Source organism: Pomacea canaliculata, linkage group LG1, assembly GCF_003073045.1.
Source record: "Pomacea canaliculata isolate SZHN2017 linkage group LG1, ASM307304v1, whole genome shotgun sequence".
Lineage (NCBI taxonomy): Eukaryota > Metazoa > Mollusca > Gastropoda > Architaenioglossa > Ampullariidae > Pomacea > Pomacea canaliculata.
This window is the reverse complement of record NC_037590.1, coordinates 12,548,463-12,572,119: the sequence shown is the minus strand read 5'-3', so window position 1 is coordinate 12,572,119 and position 23,657 is coordinate 12,548,463. Positions and strand designations below refer to the sequence as shown.

Here is a 23,657-nt window from a genome sequence, read left to right as displayed (position 1 = left end):
AGCCTCTGAAGTAGCATTGAAAAGGAAAGAAACATAATGTATAAAATATCAGCATTATTTTCTCCAGCATTAACCACCTCCAACAACCTACACATGCACACACTGGCATGTGAACACACACACACTCCACGCACAATCATTATCATCAATGTGTGCTGTTTCTGTACATGCCTGTCAAAAAACAAATAAAGTGACTTTATGCCCTAAAGCTGCTAGCATATATGAAGCAATATGTTAATATGAATTTCATCCAGGTAATGGGTCAGATACAAGCTTATAAATGCATGTATAGTGTGCCTGTAAGAGATGCACTGCACAAAGACATCATCAAAATTATATCACAACACAAATCAGATCAAGCATTCAAATCCTCCAGAGAAAGAATCTTCCACACACTGTGCATTGTGCTGTTCAACCAGTCTGTTGTTGGCTTCATAGTTGTGCAAAACTTTGGCTACAAGACTGCATGCTAGTGCCTGGGATTTCACGCTGTAAGGGACATTGAACACAAGCAGCATGGAGCATCACTGCCAGAAGTCACTTGTGATATCCGATATCACAGGCTTGCCTCTCACAATGTCGAAAACTTTCAAGTGCAGTGCACCAGTTTCTTGCCTAAAATATTTTCATTGTCCCCCACCTCCCCTAACCCACTCATTACTTTTTATTACCAATTAATACTCAATCATATGGGTGTTGTATTGTGCACATCCTCAGGAGATTTGTTAGGCTCACTATTTGAGACAGACAAATGTCGTTTACGAGATCCTACTTCAGGAATAGTTGCAGCAGATGACATTCCTCATGTGACCCACATCATGGACAGAAACAAAATTTACATGTATCATGTATCATAGCAGCCCAAAGAAAGGTTTTAAGGAAATAAAGGTTGGTCACACCAAATAATAGCATTCTTAAGCAAACATCTCACTCTGCATACCTAGCAGCTTCCTTAGTGTCATCAGGACCTGAACCATTTTTTTCTTTGCCTTTAATAAGCTTTACCAAAATTAAAGAGGAATATTAAGGGGTTTTGTAACTTCTTTTTTTTTTTAAAGAGATGAAAGTATATTTCATACTCAAATAAATAATTACAATAAATAAAAGCTTAAAATTTACTCTCCAAACTGATACATGAGCTGATTCACTCTCAAAGACTGAAGCACAACCCTAGTTTTCATCACTAGCACAGCCATCTCATAAAGTGACAAAGGGATTTTGTACTAATGAAGTGCCATTAAAGAATTTTACAAAATTTGAGTTTCTTCAAAAGTTTACATCCAAAAGACAATAATAAGAAATATGCTGAATTAAAAGTCTAACAATTGTCCCTAAAAGCACTCCAATAAATCAAAACATCAACATATGCAAATAGGCTGAGGAGTTGGAAGACAGCAGGTAGATGACAGAATGATAGAAGTAAGCATTTACTCAACTTTGTCTTTGCTAGCCCTGAGGAAGTGATTCCAACCAACCAATATAGTAACAAACAAACAAACAAAAATCACCATCAAAAGAGCCAGACTGAAAAACTATGCCTTACTTTTATCACGAATCATCATGAGAAAGAGTCACTCATCAACATCAACAGTCCACTCATACATAGGTCTTGCAAACATCACTCAAATGTCCTTGTACAACATACTGACTAAACATATTTATTTACTGAGACATCCTTCATTTTTTTAACACCATACTTGCCAAAAGTTTCTGGATATATGGGTTTGGATCTTTTTTTCTTGGGGGGGATGGGGGAATGGGTGAAAGGTGGGATGATTGTAAGAAGGTTTTATAATGGGATGCTTACTCTTTCATGGTAGAACAGATTTACACAGTTCATCTTCATCTGCTCAACACAGATTGGCACACCACAAACAGCGACAACATTGAATTGGCTGTCTTGACATTTACAAAATCTGAAAACCTACAGGTGCTCGATCAGTCCACTCCAGACATACTAAACAAGAATGTGTGTGCAGGTAAGCTAAATGAAGTGCCAGGGAAGGTGCGAACATAAGTCATATAGTTGCAGTACCTCTAGGAAGAATAGCATCTGCATCCTTTTGTACTGCAGGAAACTCTTCTGTTGTGTTACTGGAGTCAGCCTTGATGTCCCCACTTGATCCATCTAGAATGTCTGTGCTCCGAATATTGAGCATCTCGGGGTCATAGGTAAAAACGTCAGATGACACAGTCTGCCTATGACTATAAAATACCAGAGAGAAAGCTATTACGATTTTTTTTAAAGAGCAAACGGACATAAAAACAGCATTTCTCAGTCACACTCAAACAACTCTATGTACATGTTTCTGCAAGCTAAAAGAAATTGAAATTGCATCCATAATTAGCATTTATAAACTTATCAAAGCTGAAAAATGCAGCAAAAAATCAAATTTAACATTAACCAAGTTAAGTCTTCTAAATACTTAACTTTCCTAAATGGTAAAACAAAATTATGCTTCTTAAAGACCTGAACATGCATCAGTCCCTACAGATCTCTTTGGTTAAAGCTTACACAGTTTCATTAATACTGTAATTAGAGCAGCGTATACTGAGCATCATCTTTCAGAACCACTATGATATATACCACAAAGATGCGGAATTTACATGATGACGAAACAGATGTCTTTACAGTGGATGCAAAACTTAATTTCTAAGTCCTGATGTGATAAAGTAACATTTCTCTGTAATACAGGGAATATTTCAATAGCAATCAACACTAGCAACTGCTAAGTGGTCTAAATTTGTGCCAGAGTTTTGATCAAACAACCACAGGTTCAGCTATTTCAATACAGTGGTTTTCAATACAGCCTTTTTTTCTACTTATTACAAACATCTCACATACAAGAAAAAACTGATAAATTACAAAAATATCAAACTAGATGGAGCTCATTAATTACACAAAAGCAACTATATATCTACAGGGAGTTGCAGTGAAAAGTACACATGGTACACATTGACAGCCAGGAGTAATACACATACTCTATAAAGACTAAAAAACATTCCATGCATTTCCAGATTTCATATACTAATTCCACATCAGCAGAACTTGTAAAATCAAGAAAAGTAATGGTACCAAAAACTGGTGTGAGAGCTTGTGGTCAGGCATGCACCAGCTCTTTGATCTCACTCGCTCACACCTGATGCAGTCATACATCATGGTGGCTGTGACTGTGCTACAGTGCTTCGATCATACAAATATGGGTAAACTGTTTAGTGCAGGACTCCCTGAGCAGAACACACAATACCTTTTTGCCAGAGGTAAGCTTTAAAATGGTATAAGACGCAAGTTGGTCGAATGACCTTGCATGCAAAAATCATCCACACAATATTTTTGCAAAGACACCAAAATTAGAAAAATTAAGTATAACACTTGTTTTCTGTGCCTCAGAAACTGTCCACTGATCTATGCCCAAGCTCCTTTTTTAAAAAATAAAAATTATCCCCAGCAATAATCTGGCTGTTGTAAATAAACAACGGTTTATTATCAATTGAATTAAAAAGACTTGTAGCAGATAATAATTTGCATAAATCAAGCGAGTTGGTAAATGAGTAAAAAAAAAAGCTTTTAACAAGGGGGGTAAACCAGAATAACAATCAGGACAAATTCCTCTGATGCTCTAGGTAAAGCACTTAAATGTTCAGCATGACCAAACCTTCTAAGAGATATTATGCTGCTCGTCTTATTTTCAAAGCACATCACTGTCAGCATTAAATTCCTGTTATGATGAGGCTGGGTTTGCTGCCTGTCTTTAAGCACATCAAATCCAAAACTGCTCATATCTTAACTTTATTTTGGCACAATTCCTAGCCACCTGTCTAGTTTCTCTGCGTTTCATCTCGATCCTTTTGTTCTTCCAGTGACACTCATCTTCAGTCTCTGTAAACCACACCAGTTCTGTTTCTCTGAGCTATAGACCTAAACTCTGCATTCTTTGCTGTATCGTGTTAGAACTTTATCTCAGTCTTTAAATTTAACATACAAAAGTACTACTTGTACAGGTGGCACAGTCTGGTATTTTTCTTTTTTTTAAAAAAATGAATATGTGACAACTGTCATGGCTGGAAGGTATGTTCATCACACTTTATGAATGGCATACATGATTGAATGAGTGCACCTAGTAACTGTTGAACAGGCACCTTATAAATACTGGTAATTTGTATTATTATTAAAATAAAAGTCATACTTGATTCAGCTTCATTATGCACCCATTTCCTCTTTCTTGATTCCACTACATGCACTGGAGCTAAGAGCATACTTATACATGCTCACTCAGACAAACACAAAATCTACATGCAAATACTAACAGTAACACAGGTGGTTTTGTATGTACATAAGTGTAAGAGAGATTTCAGGTGAGCTTAAATTCAAATTCAAGCAGAAAACACTGGCAAAATACAGAGAAGCTAGGGCAATACATGTATCATTAAGACAACTCACACTAACAAGGCTCTGTGTAACCAAATCACAAAACATGCTCCCTACCACATAGTAAGCCAAACCTCGACTTTACCAAACCCAGTTAAAGCAGCACACTGACACATTTTCCACCAGCATGCACTAAATCGTTAACCCTTTCTCAGTTTTAAAGCTATAAGAGTAGCAAAAGATTCCATAACAGTTCAACAATGAAGCGATTTGATGTCTTTATATATGAAGTCTAGCAAGGATAAAAAGACTTCACTATTCCTTGGATCTATTTAATTGGAAAGATTTTGTTTCTGCATTGTGTATTCTGAAAATGCATTAAAATTACAGATATCTTCAACTCATTGTTAATTACTGTTTGTATCAGATATTGGTATTTCTGTTTAAATTTATCTTTTAAAGGTAATGTTGTTTCACTGCAATGTAACAGCTTTTCTACCTGCTTTTATTTATATTGCTGGCTATAACAGCCCTGAGTGTGCAAAATGCCCTCATAGCATAATCTCATGACTAGAATACTGAAGCAACTGCACTAACACTACATAACAGATATGACTGAAGCCACTAACACCGCAGTAACACATCTACAATCCAGTCTCTTGAGTGCCTTCACGTGCTGTGCTGCCTAACCTGGGCTGGGCCAGGTAAATGACTCCTGGAAATCCAAACGCATCACCAGCTCCCCTTACAACATTTTCATGAGGAAGCTGCCTGAATCTGGACTTCTTTATGTGAAAGTGAGACAAGTCATCTCTGGATCGCCCTAGAATGCTGTGCTGAAAATGCAATTCAATGACATGTATGTCATTATTTGCTGCCAATGCAGCATTTAAAAGTAAACCGACCTTTCTGATGTATTTAGCTATATGTAATGCATATTTCATCAGTTATGCACAAGGAGTTTTTATGCAGATGAGAAGTAATACAATTGGAAATATTGGTGCTAACTTATGGATGTATATACATGGACATGCATATAAAACTATAATTTTGACAATTTAAGATACAATAGAAACTATCTCACCTCTCTGCTAACCCATCTTTTCAAATATTCATCTTCTTTTTTAATTTCACGCTTGTCCTGTTGGAAATACCAAGTCATGTTATTTTGCTATGCTGCTGAAAATGTCAGGTTATTGCTGTACAGATAAAAATGTATGTCACAGTTATGCAGTCTGAAATACCATAACCAGCTCTTAAAATATTAACCAACAGAGCAACAGGGGTGCAATTAATAATGCTGTTACTAAGATGATTACAGTGGATTACCAGATTATTTTTGTTTCGTTCATCTTAGCATGGATTTTCCAGCTTCTCCTCAAAATGGAGAGATGTATGGACTTTGGGAGAAGACCAAAGGCCTTTTGTTGTTTGGAAGAACGTGTGTCACTGTAGTATGGTTGTCTCTCTCACTCACGCACAAGGAAAGGAAAAAAGATGACACTTACAACACAGCTGAAAATCCAACTTGCTGGTATCCAGACGATCAGTGACATCACCATAATTGTACCAACAACATTACTGCGCATGAACTTCACTGAATACCAACACAAAATATGCACACAGGTATATGCATGTACATACACACAGAGCTTTGACAATCAACTAATATTAAATTGTAATTGGTAAGATATGATCCACTGAACAGAAATTGCTGGATGCCTCCTATAGTTGTTATATATAGTTGTGTAAAATCAAGCATAGTATTTTTAAACATATAGGTTGTCAGTGAGTTTTTAAATGCTGTCTTCAAGTCTGAATGACAAATGTGATATGACAGGGAGTTCCAATGAAAGAAGCACAGAAAGAGAACATACATCGTCATGTGTAACCAGCTTTGTAGGTAGAATGGACAGAATACAAGAGTTTGATCAGTGGAGATTTCTAGCAGGGTGGAGACAGACAAGATTGGAAAAAAACCAGAGGAAGAGACAATTAGAAATGCATGGCAGAGAGTCGACAGCTTATAGTTAATTCTTGCTCCAATGGCGAGCTAGTAGAGAGTAAGCAGGAGTGATGTGGCATGACAATATATCATTATTTGAACTCACCCTCACTTACAAACATTTACAACTCTATCCCTTCTCCTTTAAGGAACCAATCTAAACTTCTCAAATATGGTAGGATAATGACGTTACCTAACTTGCTAGGATCGAGGTCCTGAATGAAGTCAAAGATTCTCTGAATTAGCTGCTGCTGTACCTGGACACACACTCCATTCTGCAGACATGAGAAAACAAGGACATTACAATGTGGCACAGACACATGAGTCCAGTGTGGTAAAGTACCCAACTGTATAATTGTATAATGATAATTTAATATCTGAAAAATGCAACTAGAGTCTCTTTTGTATAGACATTTTGTTTGAGTGTTCGAACTTTTCTAAAGCTAGAATGTGAAACGGAGGAAAGCATGTCAGCTGTACTATTGCCACAAGCATACTACACATCTGAATTTTTTTGCAGATTAAAAAAAATCTATGCTGCTCTATTAGAATGGTGCATGCACGTGATCAAACATTATGGATACATACACAAACCCATACTACTCTTCAAGATGAGCCAAAAATGGGTAAAGAGGGAAGAATGAGAGGGATTAAACAAGCCAAAAAAGAAAACCTTCCAGGAAATTTAGAATTATCATTGGCTGCTGAGTTCAGCAAACTTATCCAAATCTCAGTGTAATGAGTATTTATCTTGATTTAAAGTGAGCAACAGGTAGATGGACACACTGAAATATGTATGTGGCAAGAAGTTCTGGTAAACAAGACAAACAAATCAGTTTGTGAGCCTCACCTCACTGCAGTATCCAATATAGCAGGTTTGACCCTGGCTAAGTTTAATGTCTGTAGGAAAACATTCTCCTTTCACTCCATCTTTCATCTCTGCACAGCACCATCGACATGCTGCAGTGGCTGCATACAAAGTCCCCAACAAAAAATGATTATTGTGAATTATTTCATATTCTCATCCTATTTCAGGGGAACAGGACAGATGACATCAGCTTTCAGAATGTTAAATGTTAAATTAGCGGGTGCTAACACTTAATACTTATTTACTGAAGTAATTTTAACATAAATGGAAAAAAAAATGTATGCAGATAATTTTCCTTTTTTAAATGTTGTATAGCACAATCAGTTCTATAAAGAAACAGTTTTTTTGTAAAATGTTCACACACATATATATATAAAAAACTTGCAAATCACTTACTATTCTGGTCGCAGATACAGGGTTCAAGATCTCTCCCTTCTTTTTTACCTTTCACATGGCAGTAGCTCATACAAGTACCATTAAAGCATTCACCTCTGGAAAGAATGATTTATAACAATAGGTAAAAAAATACAAGGAAACATCCAAAAATATTTGCCACTGAAAAAAAAACCCACAAAAATATCAATCCTGTTTTTGTGAAACAGGATTAGAAATAAAATCTATGTATATATGCAAAAGCATCGATAATGAAGCATGCATGCTCGATACAAATATAAATGGGGTGAAAGTGTGTTTCAGGTTGACTTCTAGTTAACTTACAAGCAAAACTTCTGATTAGTCCTGTGTCTACTGCTCATGCTATATCTGTAATGCTCTGTCCCATAGTGCTACATGCTTGACTTTCAGGATGACGCACAGATACAATATCACAAATAAAGCAATAAGTAATAGCTCACTTCATCCAGTAGTCTTATATTAGAGAATGAGAGGTTACCTTCCAATGCACTTTGTACCATCTTGAGCAGGAGTTGCTTTGGGGCAAGTCAAATGTTTCCCACTGTGATGCCAGTTAAAGATTTCAAAAGGAAGTCTGCACCACCCCCTCATCCTCACCTCAATTTTCTCTCTCACTTGCAGTTTCCATGTGCATGCTCAGACACACACATATGCACCCACGCATACACACATACAAGCACAAGCAGAAAGAGATCACTAGCAAATAATACTTGGATAAGGCATGAAAAGGGCAAGGATACTCGCAAAAAGTTCTGTTCATGCAGCTGAGCTTGCTCTCTGCCTCACATACTGTAGTAGTCGCAGCTATAGCACAGTTTTCACAGCATGCAAAATTGAAGTCACTGCAAATAAAGGAGAGACAGTGACCTTTGCTTGCATACACTAAAAATAAATTATCACCTTTACCCTGCACAATTCAAAATCTTTGTAATAATTTTTTTTACAAGTGTGTTGTCCTTTTAGATCTAGACTTTGAAATGATTCCAGCAACAGTAAGTAGCAAATTCAAATGACTACAGACTTATCCACAATACAGAGGTACTTCTTTTATTTAGTCAAAAAAATCTAAATAGTCCATTGAATGTGGACAATTTTCTGTCTCCATCTGATCAACTTATCATTCGTCCCCCACCCCACTACCCCCAAATTGTGCGCTGTGGGTGCGTGCAGTGTATGAGAAATCATTTCATCATGTTTATGTATGCATTTATCTGTTTATTGCTAGTATGAGCACGATCTGGAATTGCCCTTTGGATGAATAAAGCTGAATTGTATTTATGTGACATCCCTCTGCATCAGCTCCAGGATGCTTCAAATTTTAGTTTTTCAAAATGAATATTTCACCTCTTGCTCAAATTACTGTGCCACAACAGTGTGATTGTCTCTACAAATGTTCAAACCTGCACTTTGCACGTGGCCTGAGCTTGCAGCTACTTGTACAACAGGGATCCTCTGAATCTTCTGACTGAAAGCCTACATCACACTCCTCCCCTTTGTCAATGAGCCCATTGCCACAGATGCCTTCGCCCTCTACTGGCTCTATCAACAAACATCAATTCTATCCACTTTAAACAAGTGAACATTTGTTTTTGTCATCTTTTGAAGGGGAGGGAAAAGAGGCAGTATAAATTTCCAAGCATTAAAAGACCATACTTGGTCTCTGCATTCAGTAAGAGCAACAGTGCTATACTGTCAAATAGAGAACAAAAAAGCACTGTCAGCTTATAAAATTATGAAAGAAATGTTTCTCTAAGGGTATGCACAATAAGAATGATGCAACACAAATGTACCATTACTCAAAAGATAGAAAAACCTGAATCTTTAGAATTATCTTGGCTGGAAGAATTAATGATTTGATAATTATATATGTTTTTACTATTTTAATGCACATATTTCAAGCAGAATGGTTTTTTTTAGAATGTACTAAAGACCCATTTCAGTATCATAGAGCAAATAATTTTAGTATAATATGGTAATTAAATATTACACACCAACGAAATGAATCAGCAACTGGAATGAAAATTACTTTATAATGCAGGAAGATAAAGTTAAGAACTGCTGTATGAATGACTTTCAAAACAAACTGCAAACTACATGCATGCAGAATCAGGTGCAGCAGTCAAGACAGAACCCAGCACCAAAGAATGCAACACGCAGTTGTAGCTGTCACTGTTAGACGGGGGACAAGGCATTTTTTGTGTGTGCTAAAATTGTTTTAATAAAAACAGCTTTCAGTGGCATGCTTTCTTATTTTAGGAGAAGCACACAGAACAAAATGATAGTAAGCATGTATTATGAATACATTTTTATCAGATCTAAAGTGGAGTTTTAAGCAACGAAACCTGTATAAGGAAACATATAATTCTAGCATTCGCTCAGGACAGCTTTTAATACCGCAACATACAATGCACTTCAAAGCTTAAAGGAAGTTTTACTAAAACTTTTATGAAAGCTAATATTTAAATAAAAACATACAGAAATAAATAAGTCCACTATAAAGTTTGAAAGCATGAACTTTAAGTACAAAACTATCTTCAAATGAGTGAGTTTAATTTAGCAGTTATTAATTCCCCAAATCTATGCAATGAACTCATGAGATACAAGCTTCTGTGTTTATGAAATGACAAGACTTCCCTTCCTGCAATGTCCCAAAAGTTAGTTTGCTGATTAAACAACGCCTCATTTGCATATGTTGAAGCTCTGCCACTGAGTGAGGCTTTTCCTAAAAAGCTAAAATTTAGGCTTATCCATGTATGTTTCAAAATAATTTCTGCGAATGTAGCTAATTAAAATTCTGGTCACTTGCAGGCAACTTAATATAATTCTTGACTCAGGTTAGCTTTAAGTTTTAAGGACTAGATGGTCATCCACTGATCTATAATTAGCAGTACTTCAAGAATGTTTAAAAGAAAGCAATTAGTTGCCCAAATCCAAGCTATACTGATAATCAAAGCCAGCTCATACGGCAAAGAATGAAAATGAATAGCAGAAATATTCAACGTATAGCAGCAAAGAAGTAAGGCAATGATCGAGATGCAAAGCCTTAAAAACAACATGGCAAAACTCTCTGCAGCTACCCTCAATTAACAAAACATGAAAGACATTGTTATGTGACTACATTAGGTGGGTTTCCTTAAAACCCAGAGAATTTTATAATCAATACTTTATTCAGCAAACTCTCTTAATATTTTCACTGAATGAAGACTGTAGTATATTTTCAGAAGGCATAATATTAACTCTCAATTGAATTTTTGTAATTGTCAGATCACACAATGAAATATGGTAGGGGAAAAAAGAATAAAAATAAAGATTAAAAAAAAAAATACTAAAAATATGGTAGGGCACTGCAAAGTGCAGTGATGTACCCACATCTGGAACCTTATATACCCTTCAAATTGCAGAGAAGAAAATAATATATAAAAGGGTAACACCCAAACAACCTGAGCACAGGATTGTTTTAATTTGCACATAAAATTGTTGACTTTCTTTGGTTCAAGCAAAAATAAAAAATGTAAGAGGTAGGTGTTTGTTCTACACCAACCATCTTGAAATATACCAGATAGACAATACTTTTGAGGGACAGGTATGTCACTGCCTGGAGACAAGAATTAAAATTACTACAAGCTCAAAATGGACCCCTTTAAAGTAAAAACTATAGATGCTACAAATATAGCAATAAACCTACATAAAATTCCCTCTTTTCTGCTTGGTTACAAAAAAAAACAACACTGGAATAAAATAAAGCTTTTACACTCAAGGAGATACACGCCACTAGAGTGGATAACTCACAAGCCATTATACAGACTACTTCACGCAGTTATAAATAATCTGAGTCATTGCCAAGTTCAGATATAGTATGTGGCACTGTAACAGGTAATGGGAGCTGAAACCTGATTAAAAAGCTGAGGAACGGCCAGGCTGCACCTGCCTGTACACAACTTACTGTCCTCATTTGTAGAATTGATGGTTATTTCAATGGTTTCTGCAAAAATAGCCAGTCATCAGGTACAACTAGCTTACAATCTACATACTGAAACTGATGTTACTCACATGGAAGTAATTGGAAGTAGCCATTACTAGGACGTGTATAAACAAGAATGGACTGCTGATAGAGTGAAGGATGTGACATGAAACGATGTTAATGCAGCAGCAAGCATAAGTTGGAATGTTTACCAAATTTAAAAACCCGATAAACTCTCTCCTACACATTTTCTAAAACACAGCAGTTATAAAAGGAAGCATATTAAGTATCTGTGTAAAATGCCCTTTCGTAATAAGCATTCTAAGGTGGCTGAGCAAAATATTTTGGTAAAAACAAAGAAATATTTACAAAAAATAACAAAGGGGCATTAGCCTTAATCCCCATACTAAAACTGTCTAAATATTTCCATCTTCTTCATGAGGAAACTCAGAATGCATAACTAAGTTTAAGACTAACTCATGAGCTTATGATAATATCATTAATGTTAAAACAGAAGACTAAACTATAAAATGTTTCAACAGACAGAAAATTAATAGCAAAAGCTTGTGCACATTCAAGTGAGATACCCTAACACAGACAAGTATGGAAATTCATTCAGTTTTCCTATCTATAATCTTTTTTACACTGCAAACAAGTAATAATAAACACAGATCTGAACATCAAACAGGTCAGAATTATTTCAACTGCAGCTACACCAAAAGCAAGAAATAGATGTTAGTAAAGAAAACAATGCCCACCAACAAACATATTACCAACTTTAAATTTTCCGTTCAGTTCTAAGTTTACTGCCCTTTTCTTAAGACTGCATAGACTACAAAGTTGTTGCAGATTCATATTGGTCTTCTGTCTGTAAACAATCAGTGATTTACAAGATCTTCCTCTATGTGCATCAGCTGTACACCAAAGGGTAAAGCCACAACTTTAGGCGTTAGCCTCTTGAGGACAAGCAGAATACAAAGGCCTGTACAGATTGTACTGCTCAACAAGAGGATGTCTGAGTACTCACCAATAAAGCAAAGGCTGGATTTAGCCCTCAAGACAGGGGCAATAAGGCGCCGGCTACATGGAGAAAAAAACTGGAAAAAAATGTGATCAAAGCAAACATTTGTGTGTACATGTTACTACTGACAGATCATAAAATATTACTCGGTTGTAAATTTTCAAAACAAGTAAATCCCACGACAATTGTAAATGCTGTTACACTATACAGCACCTATCATTCTCAACTTTTTCACTGACAAAATATAAAAGAAAGTGAATTTCATGGCTTATATTTATCAATTTACTTTATTTGAAACAAATAAACTTGACAGAAATGATCTGTAGCAAACATTAGTAAAAATCCATATGAAAAGCGTCTCTATGTAGGAGTGAAAACAAGGCTCTGTCTAGCTGGCATGAACGCCTTTGTGTTCCTCTATTTTTTTTTTCTTGATATACTTGGTTATGCTGAATTTAGTATGCAGAATTATTCTTCAAATATTCTTAATGATGTTGCCACTGTCAGCCATTACTTTTTCAATTTCAAATTATGTATGGAAACTTCATTATATATGTACATGTGTGTGTTGCCAAGTTATTCACAATAGCAAACTCACTAAACCTTTCATAATCAAGACTGGTGTAAGACAGGGTTGTATATTATCACCAACAATCCTCCTGATGACCATAGACTGGATTATGTGCAAAACAACCAAAAACAACAACGGTATCCAGTGGACCTTCACCAAACAGCTAGAGGACCTGGACTTTGCAGATGACATTAGTCTTCTATCTCATCGGCAACAACATGAACAAACCAAACTAAGTAAGCTAGCAGATGAAGCAGAGAAGACTGGCTTAAAGGTCAACAGAAAGAAGACCAAAGTGATAAAGATCAACAACAAGCAGGAACTCCCAATCCAACTTCAAGGAGAGAACATCCTGGAAACAGACCGCTTCACATATCTGGGGAGTATTGTCAACAAGGATGGACAGCAAAAAGCGCATATTGGTGCTGGAAAGGACACACCCTGCGCAAACCAGCTGACACCATTGCCAAGCAGGCACTTGACTGGAATCTTTGGGGGAAGAGGAGAGTTGGGAGACCAAAGCAGACTTGGAAAAGAACAGTAAAGAGTGAGGCAAAGGACACTGGAACCACATGAGCCCAACTGAAGTGCATGAAACCAGGTCCGCTGGAGAGGTGTTGTCATGGCACTATGCTCCTCGAGGACTAACAAGGAATAAACTAAAAACTATGTGTGTGTATGAGCATGCATGCAAAGACATACTATATAATGTAAAGGGCTACTTGTCTATTCTTTAAAGCATTTCTTACTTCTGCTTGGAGTAACCAATTCCACTGAATGCATATGTAAATTTGTAACCTCCTCAACTGATGACATCCTACTTTTGTCGCTCATAGATCTAAATGGTAAGGATGGAATCTTGAATTGTGAAAAGGCAACACAAGCCCTTTCACTTCACAGGCCTATGCTATTTGATGTCTTTTGTGTTGTACTCATTTAGGAAGCACATTGAGTTCACTTTCCAGAGGGCAAATGAACTATACAAGTTCTCTTTTAATTAATTAAATTAATTCATGTGATTACTTTCTCTCAGAGAAAAGCACGCCACACAAAAGCATAAAGCAAAGTTCTTATAGTACGTTTCAGTACCAGCAAGAATCCCTTGGAAACTCACTTTGTTGTTGTCATCCCATCCGGAAACAGCGTATGGCCACATGACGTACTTGCCCTTATCACGACTGCTGGGCCCACACTCATCGGTATCAGGGTCATGTTCAGAGCCCCAGTTGTGTCCTACAGCAGTTGAAAAATTGATTTTTTTAAATATGAAATTAAATATAATCCACCAGTGGGATAAAGCAAACTCAAAAAGAACAATTTACGAAACTAATCACAGTTTTCTAACACCACAGACCACAACATAGGAGCGACACAAACTTGATTAAATTTTTTTCTAGAGAAAGCTAGGGAACTGGGTATTATAAATATTGTAGTTTATATGTAACTTGCTTGACAAGTAATAATCAAAAGAGCAGAATAAAATTTAAAAGAAACTGTACCCACATTTTTATGCATAGATATCTATAAGAATGTACATAAACTTAAATATCTGCTCTTCTTCCACACCCGTGGGATAAAAATCCAAAATGAAAACAAACACTTACCTAATTCTGTTTCCAAGATGAAAGATGCACATATGCAAGAGAAAAGGAAAACACATGTGTAAAGCATTTCATAAAAAATCCACAATAAAGCAAAATGTTACTCAAAGCAACAGGTTTTTTTAATAGGATTTTCATAAAAATGTTCAGGCATATGTCCCTTGATATCATCATGTAATTTCATTGTCCACTGCCCTGTGGTGATGCAAGTGAAATTTAATTCAACTTGTGTAAGAAAAAAAAATTCAAGTCATTTGCTGTCAGATAAGGGTTTATTATTGCACACACATGGGCACACACACAGATGTGCATGCACAAAGACATCACAAACACACATTTCAAAGAAGACTCAAGTTACCATGTGCTGTGACCAGTTGAAACTGAAGTGTCAAAATATTTTCCCCATGAGCATTTTTAGCAGAACTCCAGCCAGTTCTAGGATAGATTGTTGCACTGCGAATCCTTGAGGCTATTATGAAAAAAAGGTTACATGTAAAATTTATATTTCATTCTGTTTAGAAAAGCTGTCCAAAAGTTAAACTATTTTTTATCTGTTTGTTAACCTCCCCCTGAAGAAGAAATCTGTTTCTTAATTTCTGAAAAATGAACTGGAATTTAATAATAAAGCTATAAAATGTCCTGGGGTAGATTTACATTCATCCAGTCCTACGGCAACACTACATTTTACCAACTTACACACAGAGCAGATTCCTCCAGCAGACCCAAGACTCTCTGGAGCAATAAAGGCCAATCCCAACACATTGCCATCAAATGGATAGCTTGTAAACAGGTGACCCAGACAAAAGTTGTTCAGTTTCTTTTCTCTGCTGAATGCCTGGAATTAGGCAGAGTTTGTTAATATTTCCTCGGTTAATACTAGTAAAAGGCTGCAAGGAACTGAGCTGAAAGAACATTTGTACATCTAAGGTCAATTAACTCAGATGAAGAGCACAGTGCAAATTTTTCAAGTATTTATCTTTTGTAAACACTGACTACTACAAGAGAATACTACATTTAAATGTGGAATTGTTCCTCTACATGTTTCTTCCCTTATTTAAGGTTACTTGACAGGATGTTTGGTTATTACCAGAATTCCTTTCCTGAGACAATGTGAGGTAATGATTTGTGTACTATATTCTAGACCATCTTCAGCTGCGGAGCTTGTGGTTTCCATCATTTCCATTCACCTTCGATAATTTATGCGTGCTAACGTGACTTTACTACTATCCTGTGTAAGATAAATACTAAGTACTGATGGTGACACAACTTCAGAAACACTTTTTGGAAAAACAGTGTGGGTATGCTACTATGCATGGATTTGTTTGAAATAAAGATAACACAGACAATATGCTTTGACCTAAAGGTAGGGGAATTTGCCTTGTTAAAATGCAGGCAGATAATTTTCTACTTTTTCATTTAAAATTACCAAAACATGATGACTAAAAGTGGATCAGACAGCCTGAAGGGGAGGTGATCATACTAAATTAAGAGATCTGCCCTATTATTTTTCTTTTCAGAGTTGTCATTACAGAGTCTTTAAGCAGATGTAATATAATCTAAATGCACATATAAAGTTGTATCATGTGTTTAAGATAATAAAAATATTTAAGCTCACATCCAGTTTATCACGCACTCCCCAGATGACATTTTCATTGTAGTGCCCTGGCTGCGGTGTGTAGTCAGTATGAATAAGCATCTAAGGGAAAAGGCATTTAAAAAGATCAAATTTTCTTCTATTGCTACGATTATTTAAAATAATATGCTCTCAGAACAACAAAATAAGGTACTGTCTTAAGTGCATAATTCAGCAATGCTTTTTTTCTTCATTTGTATAAAGAATATTTTAAACATTAGAGAAAATTCTTGTTTCATTTTTTTGCCATAAAAAAAAAATCACTTTTTAAGGCTTTGAAACTGAAAACTAGAACTCACCAGTCTAGTTTTTTTTAAAACTCTGTTTAACTCATTCTACCAATAAACTGCCTCTACAAGCACAGAAACACTGACTCTTTCTCCTTTGATAACTAAAACAAAAAGTACAATATGCTTTATATTTATTAGAATGCACAAGAAGAAACAAACCTCTTTAATTTGGAATCCCATCTTTACCAAGCCATCTGCTTCATCCCATAAAGTTTCTTTAAATAAAGTATCAACCTTCTGAATAACACCAATCTGAAAAACAGACATGGTAAATTACAACAGATACAGTTATACATCTTACAGAATACTTCTACATCTAATGTTGATCCCTGCAAACACAAGTGGTGATGTGGCTCTTTTTTTCATTCTCCACTGCTTATTTTCAATCAAAACGTCCATAACTGGCTACCTAAATGTAAATGTACATCATTCAAAGACAAGAAGCCTTGCAAAAGAAACTCTTCAGTGACTCAAAAGTTAAATGTTATTCCCATAGTAGCATTGCAAAGAAATAATAAAGAATGAAGACTGCTGTTCTTGACTGATTTAAAGTCTGCACGTATGACTGCCCTTATCGTGGAGTAATGCAGGTAAAGATGACATGTCAAAGTAAAACTCACAATGTAATGGGCAGTCGCTTCACGCTTGCCTCCCCCTACACTACTGTAAAACAAGTAGTCAGCAACTACAAGAAGGGGGCAAGTATTTCTTGCAAGAGCTGCTCGCTTTTTACGACTTGCCTCTGTTAAAAAAACAAACAACCTGATGAACATACTTTGAAAACTATTTTGCACATACTATAAAACATTATTCCATATGGAAAACAAAACCAAAAAAAAACTCTTTACCACCTTTCGTGGATAAATCTCATCTAGCATAAATAGTTTTCGTGAGTACCCATTGCTGTATAATTATTATAATTACAAAATGCTTAATAGTTGTAAGTAAAAAACAATTTGTGGGGTATATATATATATGGATACATTTAGAATGTTTATGCACATGCAACTGCTTAAATAAAAGTGATGGTTTTCTAGTTTTAAAATATGGCAATGTAAACTGTTTAACAACAGAGGCTAACCAATGTAGGCTTTTGTATAGTCTATAGTAGTGGTCCTCAAAGTGTGGTCCGCGGACCACTTGTGGGCAGCATGCAGAAGTCAGGTTGACCATCATCATATGTAAGCAAAGTGATGTTTAAATTGCCAGATACGCTAGTCCTGTATTGATTTCACACAAGTTTACTTTTATCGATGCCCAACTGCTCGCTTGCATAAAACACTCACTTACCAACTATTTATGTCAGAGCATGAGAATTGTGTCATTTAACCACATCATCCATTATCTTTAGTAATGCAGTGCACTTATTTTTTAATTTTTGTGTACTTTGCGAAGCATGTAATTTTATGTAAACTTATGCATACTAATGTCACAAAAGTACATTTAGTTTTGAATTGTAATGAAACAAATGCTGCAATTTTTAATTTCAAATTCACAAAACTGAGTAATTTTAGGCCTTGGTGGTCCGCCGTATTGTTTACTTTAGTGAAGTGGTTCGCGGTCCGAAATACTTTGAGGACCACTGGTCCATGGTATAAGCTCAACCCTGACAAAGGTCATTGCAAAATACTCACCAGCTGCTGTTTTAGTTGTTTTGTTGTCATAGGACACATTATCACCATCTGATTGTTCCTCTAAGTCTAGCCTTATACCATCTGAGAATTTTTTCCTGATCAACAAATTTTTTTTTTAACATAACACCCAAGAGATGTCATAAAACTCTTGCCATATTAAAAATTCTCATATACTTTTAATTTGTTCAACAAATTAATTTTAAAAGTCTGAAAAGAATTTTCTACAGCCATAGAAGATGAAGTGTTTTGAAGGTACCGCTGCAAGTTCTTCATCATGATAAAGAAGTTACTGTCTGTAACAATATCATTTATTCAGTATAGTACTGAACATTAATGCTTTGCTTGCAAGTGTGATAAGACTGTTCTAAGACTTAGAGTTTTCTTACAATACAACAAAAGTGGTTTACAAAGTGGCCATCAATACTATTCTGGTTTTGAAAAGAATGAAGATAGAACATGTCTCATCACATACTTGCATTCAGTGAAAAGAAATTGCACCAGCAAAACTTTATAGGTAATGTAAATTGATGTTCAGCATTCTAGGTAACACTAACATTGATGTACTTTGCTCAGCACAGGTATATGATTTTCTTAAATTTGTTGTTGTTAACACAAAAATCTTTCAGATCTGCTGAAACATATAAACAGATATTAAAATACACCTTTCTCCAGGTTTCTGAGCATCTGGAAACACATCATCCCATCTGACGTCAGAACCACGATAAGCAATCATGGTGTGATTGTCTGATGGTGGCAGATGTCTCCAAGCAGGCTTAAAAAAGGCAGTATATTTTAATCTTTAAAACATGAAATGGCAAAGCATGCATTTGAATGCTGAAAAGCTCAGGCTAAATCATATAGTTCCACTTTATCAGTCAACACATAGTTAACCAAGGTAAAGGTAATCACTTATCTAAGCATCCAACCTACAACCTGATTACCTTTATCACATTTCCGAAGGCATGGTCATTGTCACCCCACCTCTTCCAAAAGAAAAAGACTAACAAGACTAACACTAGTAAGATAGGATATCCTCTTGTCATCCTGAACTAGAAGAAACAAAATAATAATAGGCAGGGTTTTTTTCCCCCTAGAGTATTATCATGGCTTTAATAATGTGTTATTTTAATGAGAAACATTGATTAATTACATTCTCACCTCTATGACGTAAGTTTCATTAGGAAAACGAATACTAGATGACAAGATACCCTCTTCAAAATGTCCATCCACCAACACTGATTTATCCTCTGTGGTTAAAGTAAAAAATTGACAAAAAAATTTTAACCATTACAGCAAAAATGTACGATATAACAATCTCAGTTTCAAATGGCTTCATCACAATCATCATCTTTCCCTGAACTGGCACCACCCGGACATAAAGCAAACTGGCCCACCCATGGAGTCAGCCCATTGGTACCTGTCATCAGCAGGGCAAGATCCAATGCAGCAATGGTGAGGATATACCACCAGGGCCTTCCTTGTGCAATGTTTGGCAGATCCCTCATTCAGCAAATTGTCTTCTTCAAGTTTGTCATCAATTTTTATGTTTACCTTGGCATTGCCCTTCCTCTGCATACCCCTTCAGCAGGGTCCCATGTCTAGGCCACATAATGGTGGCAGTGTTTTCTGGGGCCCCTACCAGAGTGGCAAATGCACTGCATACAAAATCATTTGTTTCGTGTTCCTTGTAAAAGATTCAGAGCAGGATTCTTAAGCATTTGGTTTTGAATGCTTGAATACGTCTGCACAAATCAGTCGGCAAGGGCTGAGGGACTTTTACACTTTGTAGCTGGTGGTGAAGCTAAGGTTCTGTTGTCTCATTTTCTGTCAATCTGGCCATCACTGTTATTGCAGCTGCGGCCTCAATGTCCACTAATCAGCTATCCTTGGACAGGTAGCACCCAGGTACTTGAAACCGTTTACCTCCTCCAGCTGTATACTGTTCATACTTTGCTGTGACCAATGGTGTTGGCTATTACTTTGCTCATTTCTGTGGTCTCTATTCCAGATGCACACATGCTGCTTACAAATTTGCTTGTGTGATTTGTAAACCATAGCTGTCTGCCATCAGACTGATGTCATCTGCACAGGTAGGTTACATAGTGGCCTTCCACAGATGGACACAGAGGTGTGGTGACTTTGGAGGGTTTCTTGCATATTCTCCAGATATATGTTAAACAGCATTAGAGACAAAGGGTAGCCCCGTCAAATACCCACCATCATCAGGTTGAGCTCTCCTTCATGTTGTTAAGGAGTACAATGCCCCTGGAGTATGGGTAAAGTGCTTCAGTGGCTCAAATGAGACCCTAATCTATGTTGAATTTCTGCATCACATGCTACAGCCTCTCATACCAAACTGTCAAAAGCCTTCTTAAAGTGAAGTTATGCTAATGATCCTTGCTTTATTGCAGATTCTTTTCAATGAGGATGCGACTGTTGAAGGTCTGTTCAGCTGTGCTTCTTCCTGCTTTGAAGCTAGTAGCACCTCGGCCATAGAAGTGAGGTGGTTTCCGATCATCTTTGTGTCATGATTGTATTACGGTCTGTTTGGTGGAGCAGATATGAATATATTGTGGTATTGTTGCTCTTCCATATAGACATGCTTTTAATTGCCCTCTGAAATAAATAGTCATATCTTATTTTGCCTTAAGTTCCGTAGAACCACCAATCTGGGTCAGTCAAGTATTTGTGTCTTTATAATTGTGTTGTTTATCAGCCTGCCAAAACAGAGTTTGACACTATGGGTTTTACATGGGAAAACTTCATAATCTGAAGCTGAAATGGTAGCTTCTCACACACAGATTAAACAAGTGTTTAATGCCACTCAGATGACAGTCTCGTACTAACATTCAACTACAAGCTTTTTCACACAGCTTTAATATACATGATTGGAGCTGCAAGTACCATGGCTGCTGGCCCTAGACTTGCCCTCCAACAGATCCTTATTAAAGAGTTTTAAGTATACTTATTACAATTATGAAGCACCCACATTGATTTAAGAATAACTATAAAAATATCATAAGCCAATCAGTTTTTATTATGCATCATTTCACCCAACAGCTACAATCACTGATATATATATCACTGATATATGCATTTCAGTATTCTCACATGTATGTGTGTGTGTGCATGCACACATTCAAGGTACCAAAATTGAAAAAAAGAGCTTGTAATATGCATTAATCTTTACAAACAAGAAAGTAAAAAAGTCATCAGTAGAAGAGATTAGAAGATTGAGCAGACAGGCCAGAACATTCGATTACTCGTAATGGAGATGGAATAAAGCTGCCAACGCATACAATACCTGCTAAATGCCCGGTGAAAAAATTCTTTCTGTTTAGGTGAAAGGGTACTGTTTTCCCATTGGATAAAACTACTTTTGCCTGAAAATCTGGGGCGAGAACAGGCGATCCCATCTGAAGCACTAGGTTGAATCTCCTACAGAATAGATTCAACCATCAAATTAGTTTATTGTTTATAAATATAAAATTGTTTCATATTTGCAACCTAAAATATTGCCCATACAAAATGAATGTGATATAAAATGACAGAAACCTTTCTTGGTTATCAGTAAAGTTAACTCTTGTTAGTTAGGAGTATGGTAAGAAGTTGTGCTACTATTTTTCTAAGAGCAACAAAAATAAGAAGGTATAATACTGGATTTTCTAACCCACACAAACAGCTTCTTACCCATCTACTTATTATGCATATTGTTAAGTAAAAATGTATAATGGTCATAACTGAAAATATGAACCTCAGTGTTTCCCTTTGTATGAAATGTAAGTCACATAAAAGTGCACCAAGCAGCGCAAAAAAAAAATTCCAGGGGACCTAACAATATAAGAGTTTAGGTCAAAGATTTTATTACATACGACACTGAGTAATAAACTTGATATGAAAGATGATATTTCATGATAAATAATATGGATATTTGTTTATGTGTTATCAAATATCAGTGGCATCCTTTTACATGATTACAAAGATGACATGATGATAAAGGTCACAATAATATTAAAGTAAATTTTTGTGCATTGTTTTTGCTATTAGAAAAAGATATCTAAAAATTGTATTGCAGGTTAGAGGATGAAACCCCAAACTCACAAAAATGTTAACTGAGAGTCTAAACAACCTCCAGCAATTTTAAATGAAAACATGCAGTATTATTAAGATTATTTTATGCATTGTCATTTAAACTGCTAAGGTGCATATGATTTGTTGTATAGGTTTGGAGTCACTGTTGTGATTAAACAGTAAGATGTCCCAAGTAAATAAAACACATACTGAGAAGTTCCTCCAGTTGCTTCTCTTCTTTAATAGATATCCCATGTGACTGCTAATGTATCCCTTTTAACCTGAATACAGCATTATCAAAAGAAGTAGGACATTACCTTCCCAAAGCTTGAAAACTAATTTCTTCCGAAAAGGAACTCTCTCTTCCATCTGTAGACCGTCTTTTTCTTGAAGAAATATCAACTGTTTTCAAGGTCTCAAAATAGTTTAACTTTTTCTGTATTGTAGCTGAAATGAGAAATTTATGGCTAATCATTATGACATTGACAAGCAACTGTCTTTAAAAAGCCGAACAATTTACACTTTTGAGGTAAAAAGTGATAGATCATGCTTGCATGGAGTTTTGACAGGCTTACACTTAAGTCTTGAAATAGGTAAACTGAATCGGTGAAAAGGTTTCATTTGGGCTATTTCACGCTAGCATCAAATATGATTTAAAGTGAAATATTGCTGTCGTGATGCGAATCGCTGACTTCAAGAAGCAATTTCTTAAAAAGTAATTCAGGCAGAAGCTCAGTTTTTGTTCTTTTCTTATATTTTCCTGTACTTTCTAGAAAAAACATGCTGTGATTTTTCTCAGTAACGAATGGCTTTGTTTAGATAAATCCAACCCATACATTTTCATGCATGGGGCCGAGTAATCTTTACTGACTCCTTGGCGCAAGTAGTAACTAGCGCTTGCAGACGACAGGCAGCAGGACTGACCTCACACTTACCTGAGCCTTCAAGCACAAGAAGGAGCAAAAGCCCCATAGCATCAATATACATCTTAACAGTGAAATGACTTCGGGGAGTTATAAACCCCAATGCTGCCCTTATAAAGTACTAAATAAGTCGGCATTTGGCAGTAACAAAAAGAAAGCGGAAGTACACGGAGTAATGGCGGAGCCAATTCACAGCCTCAGTTGCGCATCAAAGTTTTGTAATTTCTTTTAAACCCATAACATTTATATTAAAGTCGTATTATAAATTTGTCCAATTTGCAAATTTAATAAATTTT

General features: G+C 36.1%; 1 protein-coding gene across 3 annotated transcripts; it reads right to left on the bottom strand.

Moving 5' to 3' along the window:
- Positions 1-1,043: 1,043 nt before the first annotated feature.
- LOC112570179 (ADAM 17-like protease) lies at positions 1,044-23,535 on the bottom strand. 3 transcript variants are annotated; one of them, XM_025248493.1, is made up of 25 exons: positions 23,374-23,535; positions 22,756-22,885; positions 21,672-21,805; positions 19,526-19,614; positions 19,030-19,139; positions 18,368-18,462; positions 17,354-17,475; positions 16,893-16,985; positions 16,426-16,506; positions 15,507-15,645; positions 15,169-15,279; positions 14,814-14,819; positions 14,324-14,442; positions 12,645-12,714; positions 11,600-11,638; positions 9,057-9,195; positions 8,397-8,498; positions 8,135-8,197; positions 7,639-7,733; positions 7,225-7,343; positions 6,568-6,649; positions 5,878-5,966; positions 5,454-5,510; positions 5,060-5,205; positions 1,044-2,205 (listed from the first exon to the last, which is right to left on the bottom strand). In XM_025248493.1, the coding sequence occupies exons 1-25, from the start codon at positions 23,423-23,425 to the stop codon at positions 2,019-2,021; spliced, it is 2,469 nt and encodes an 822-aa protein (XP_025104278.1). In that variant the 5' UTR covers positions 23,426-23,535; the 3' UTR covers positions 1,044-2,018. The 3 variants fall into 3 exon arrangements, with proteins under 3 accessions (XP_025104278.1, XP_025104285.1, XP_025104293.1); XM_025248500.1 differs by lacking the exon at positions 11,600-11,638; XM_025248508.1 differs by lacking the exon at positions 5,060-5,205 and having other exon boundaries at positions 2,065-2,205.
- Positions 23,536-23,657: the final 122 nt, after the last annotated feature.

Excerpts from the sequence above, each read along its gene's own strand:
- LOC112570179 (XM_025248493.1), bottom strand. The coding sequence starts at position 23,425 with ATGTATATTGATGCTATGGGGCTTTTGCTCCTTCTTGTGCTTGAAGGC. Across the intron at positions 17,476-18,367 it reads AACAACTAAAACAGCAGCTG|AGGCAAGTCGTAAAAAGCGA; the intron begins GTGAGTATTTTG and ends TTTTTTTAACAG. Across the intron at positions 15,646-16,425 it reads GAGTGCGTGATAAACTGGAT|GCATTCAGCAGAGAAAAGAA; the intron begins GTGAGCTTAAAT and ends GCCTAATTCCAG.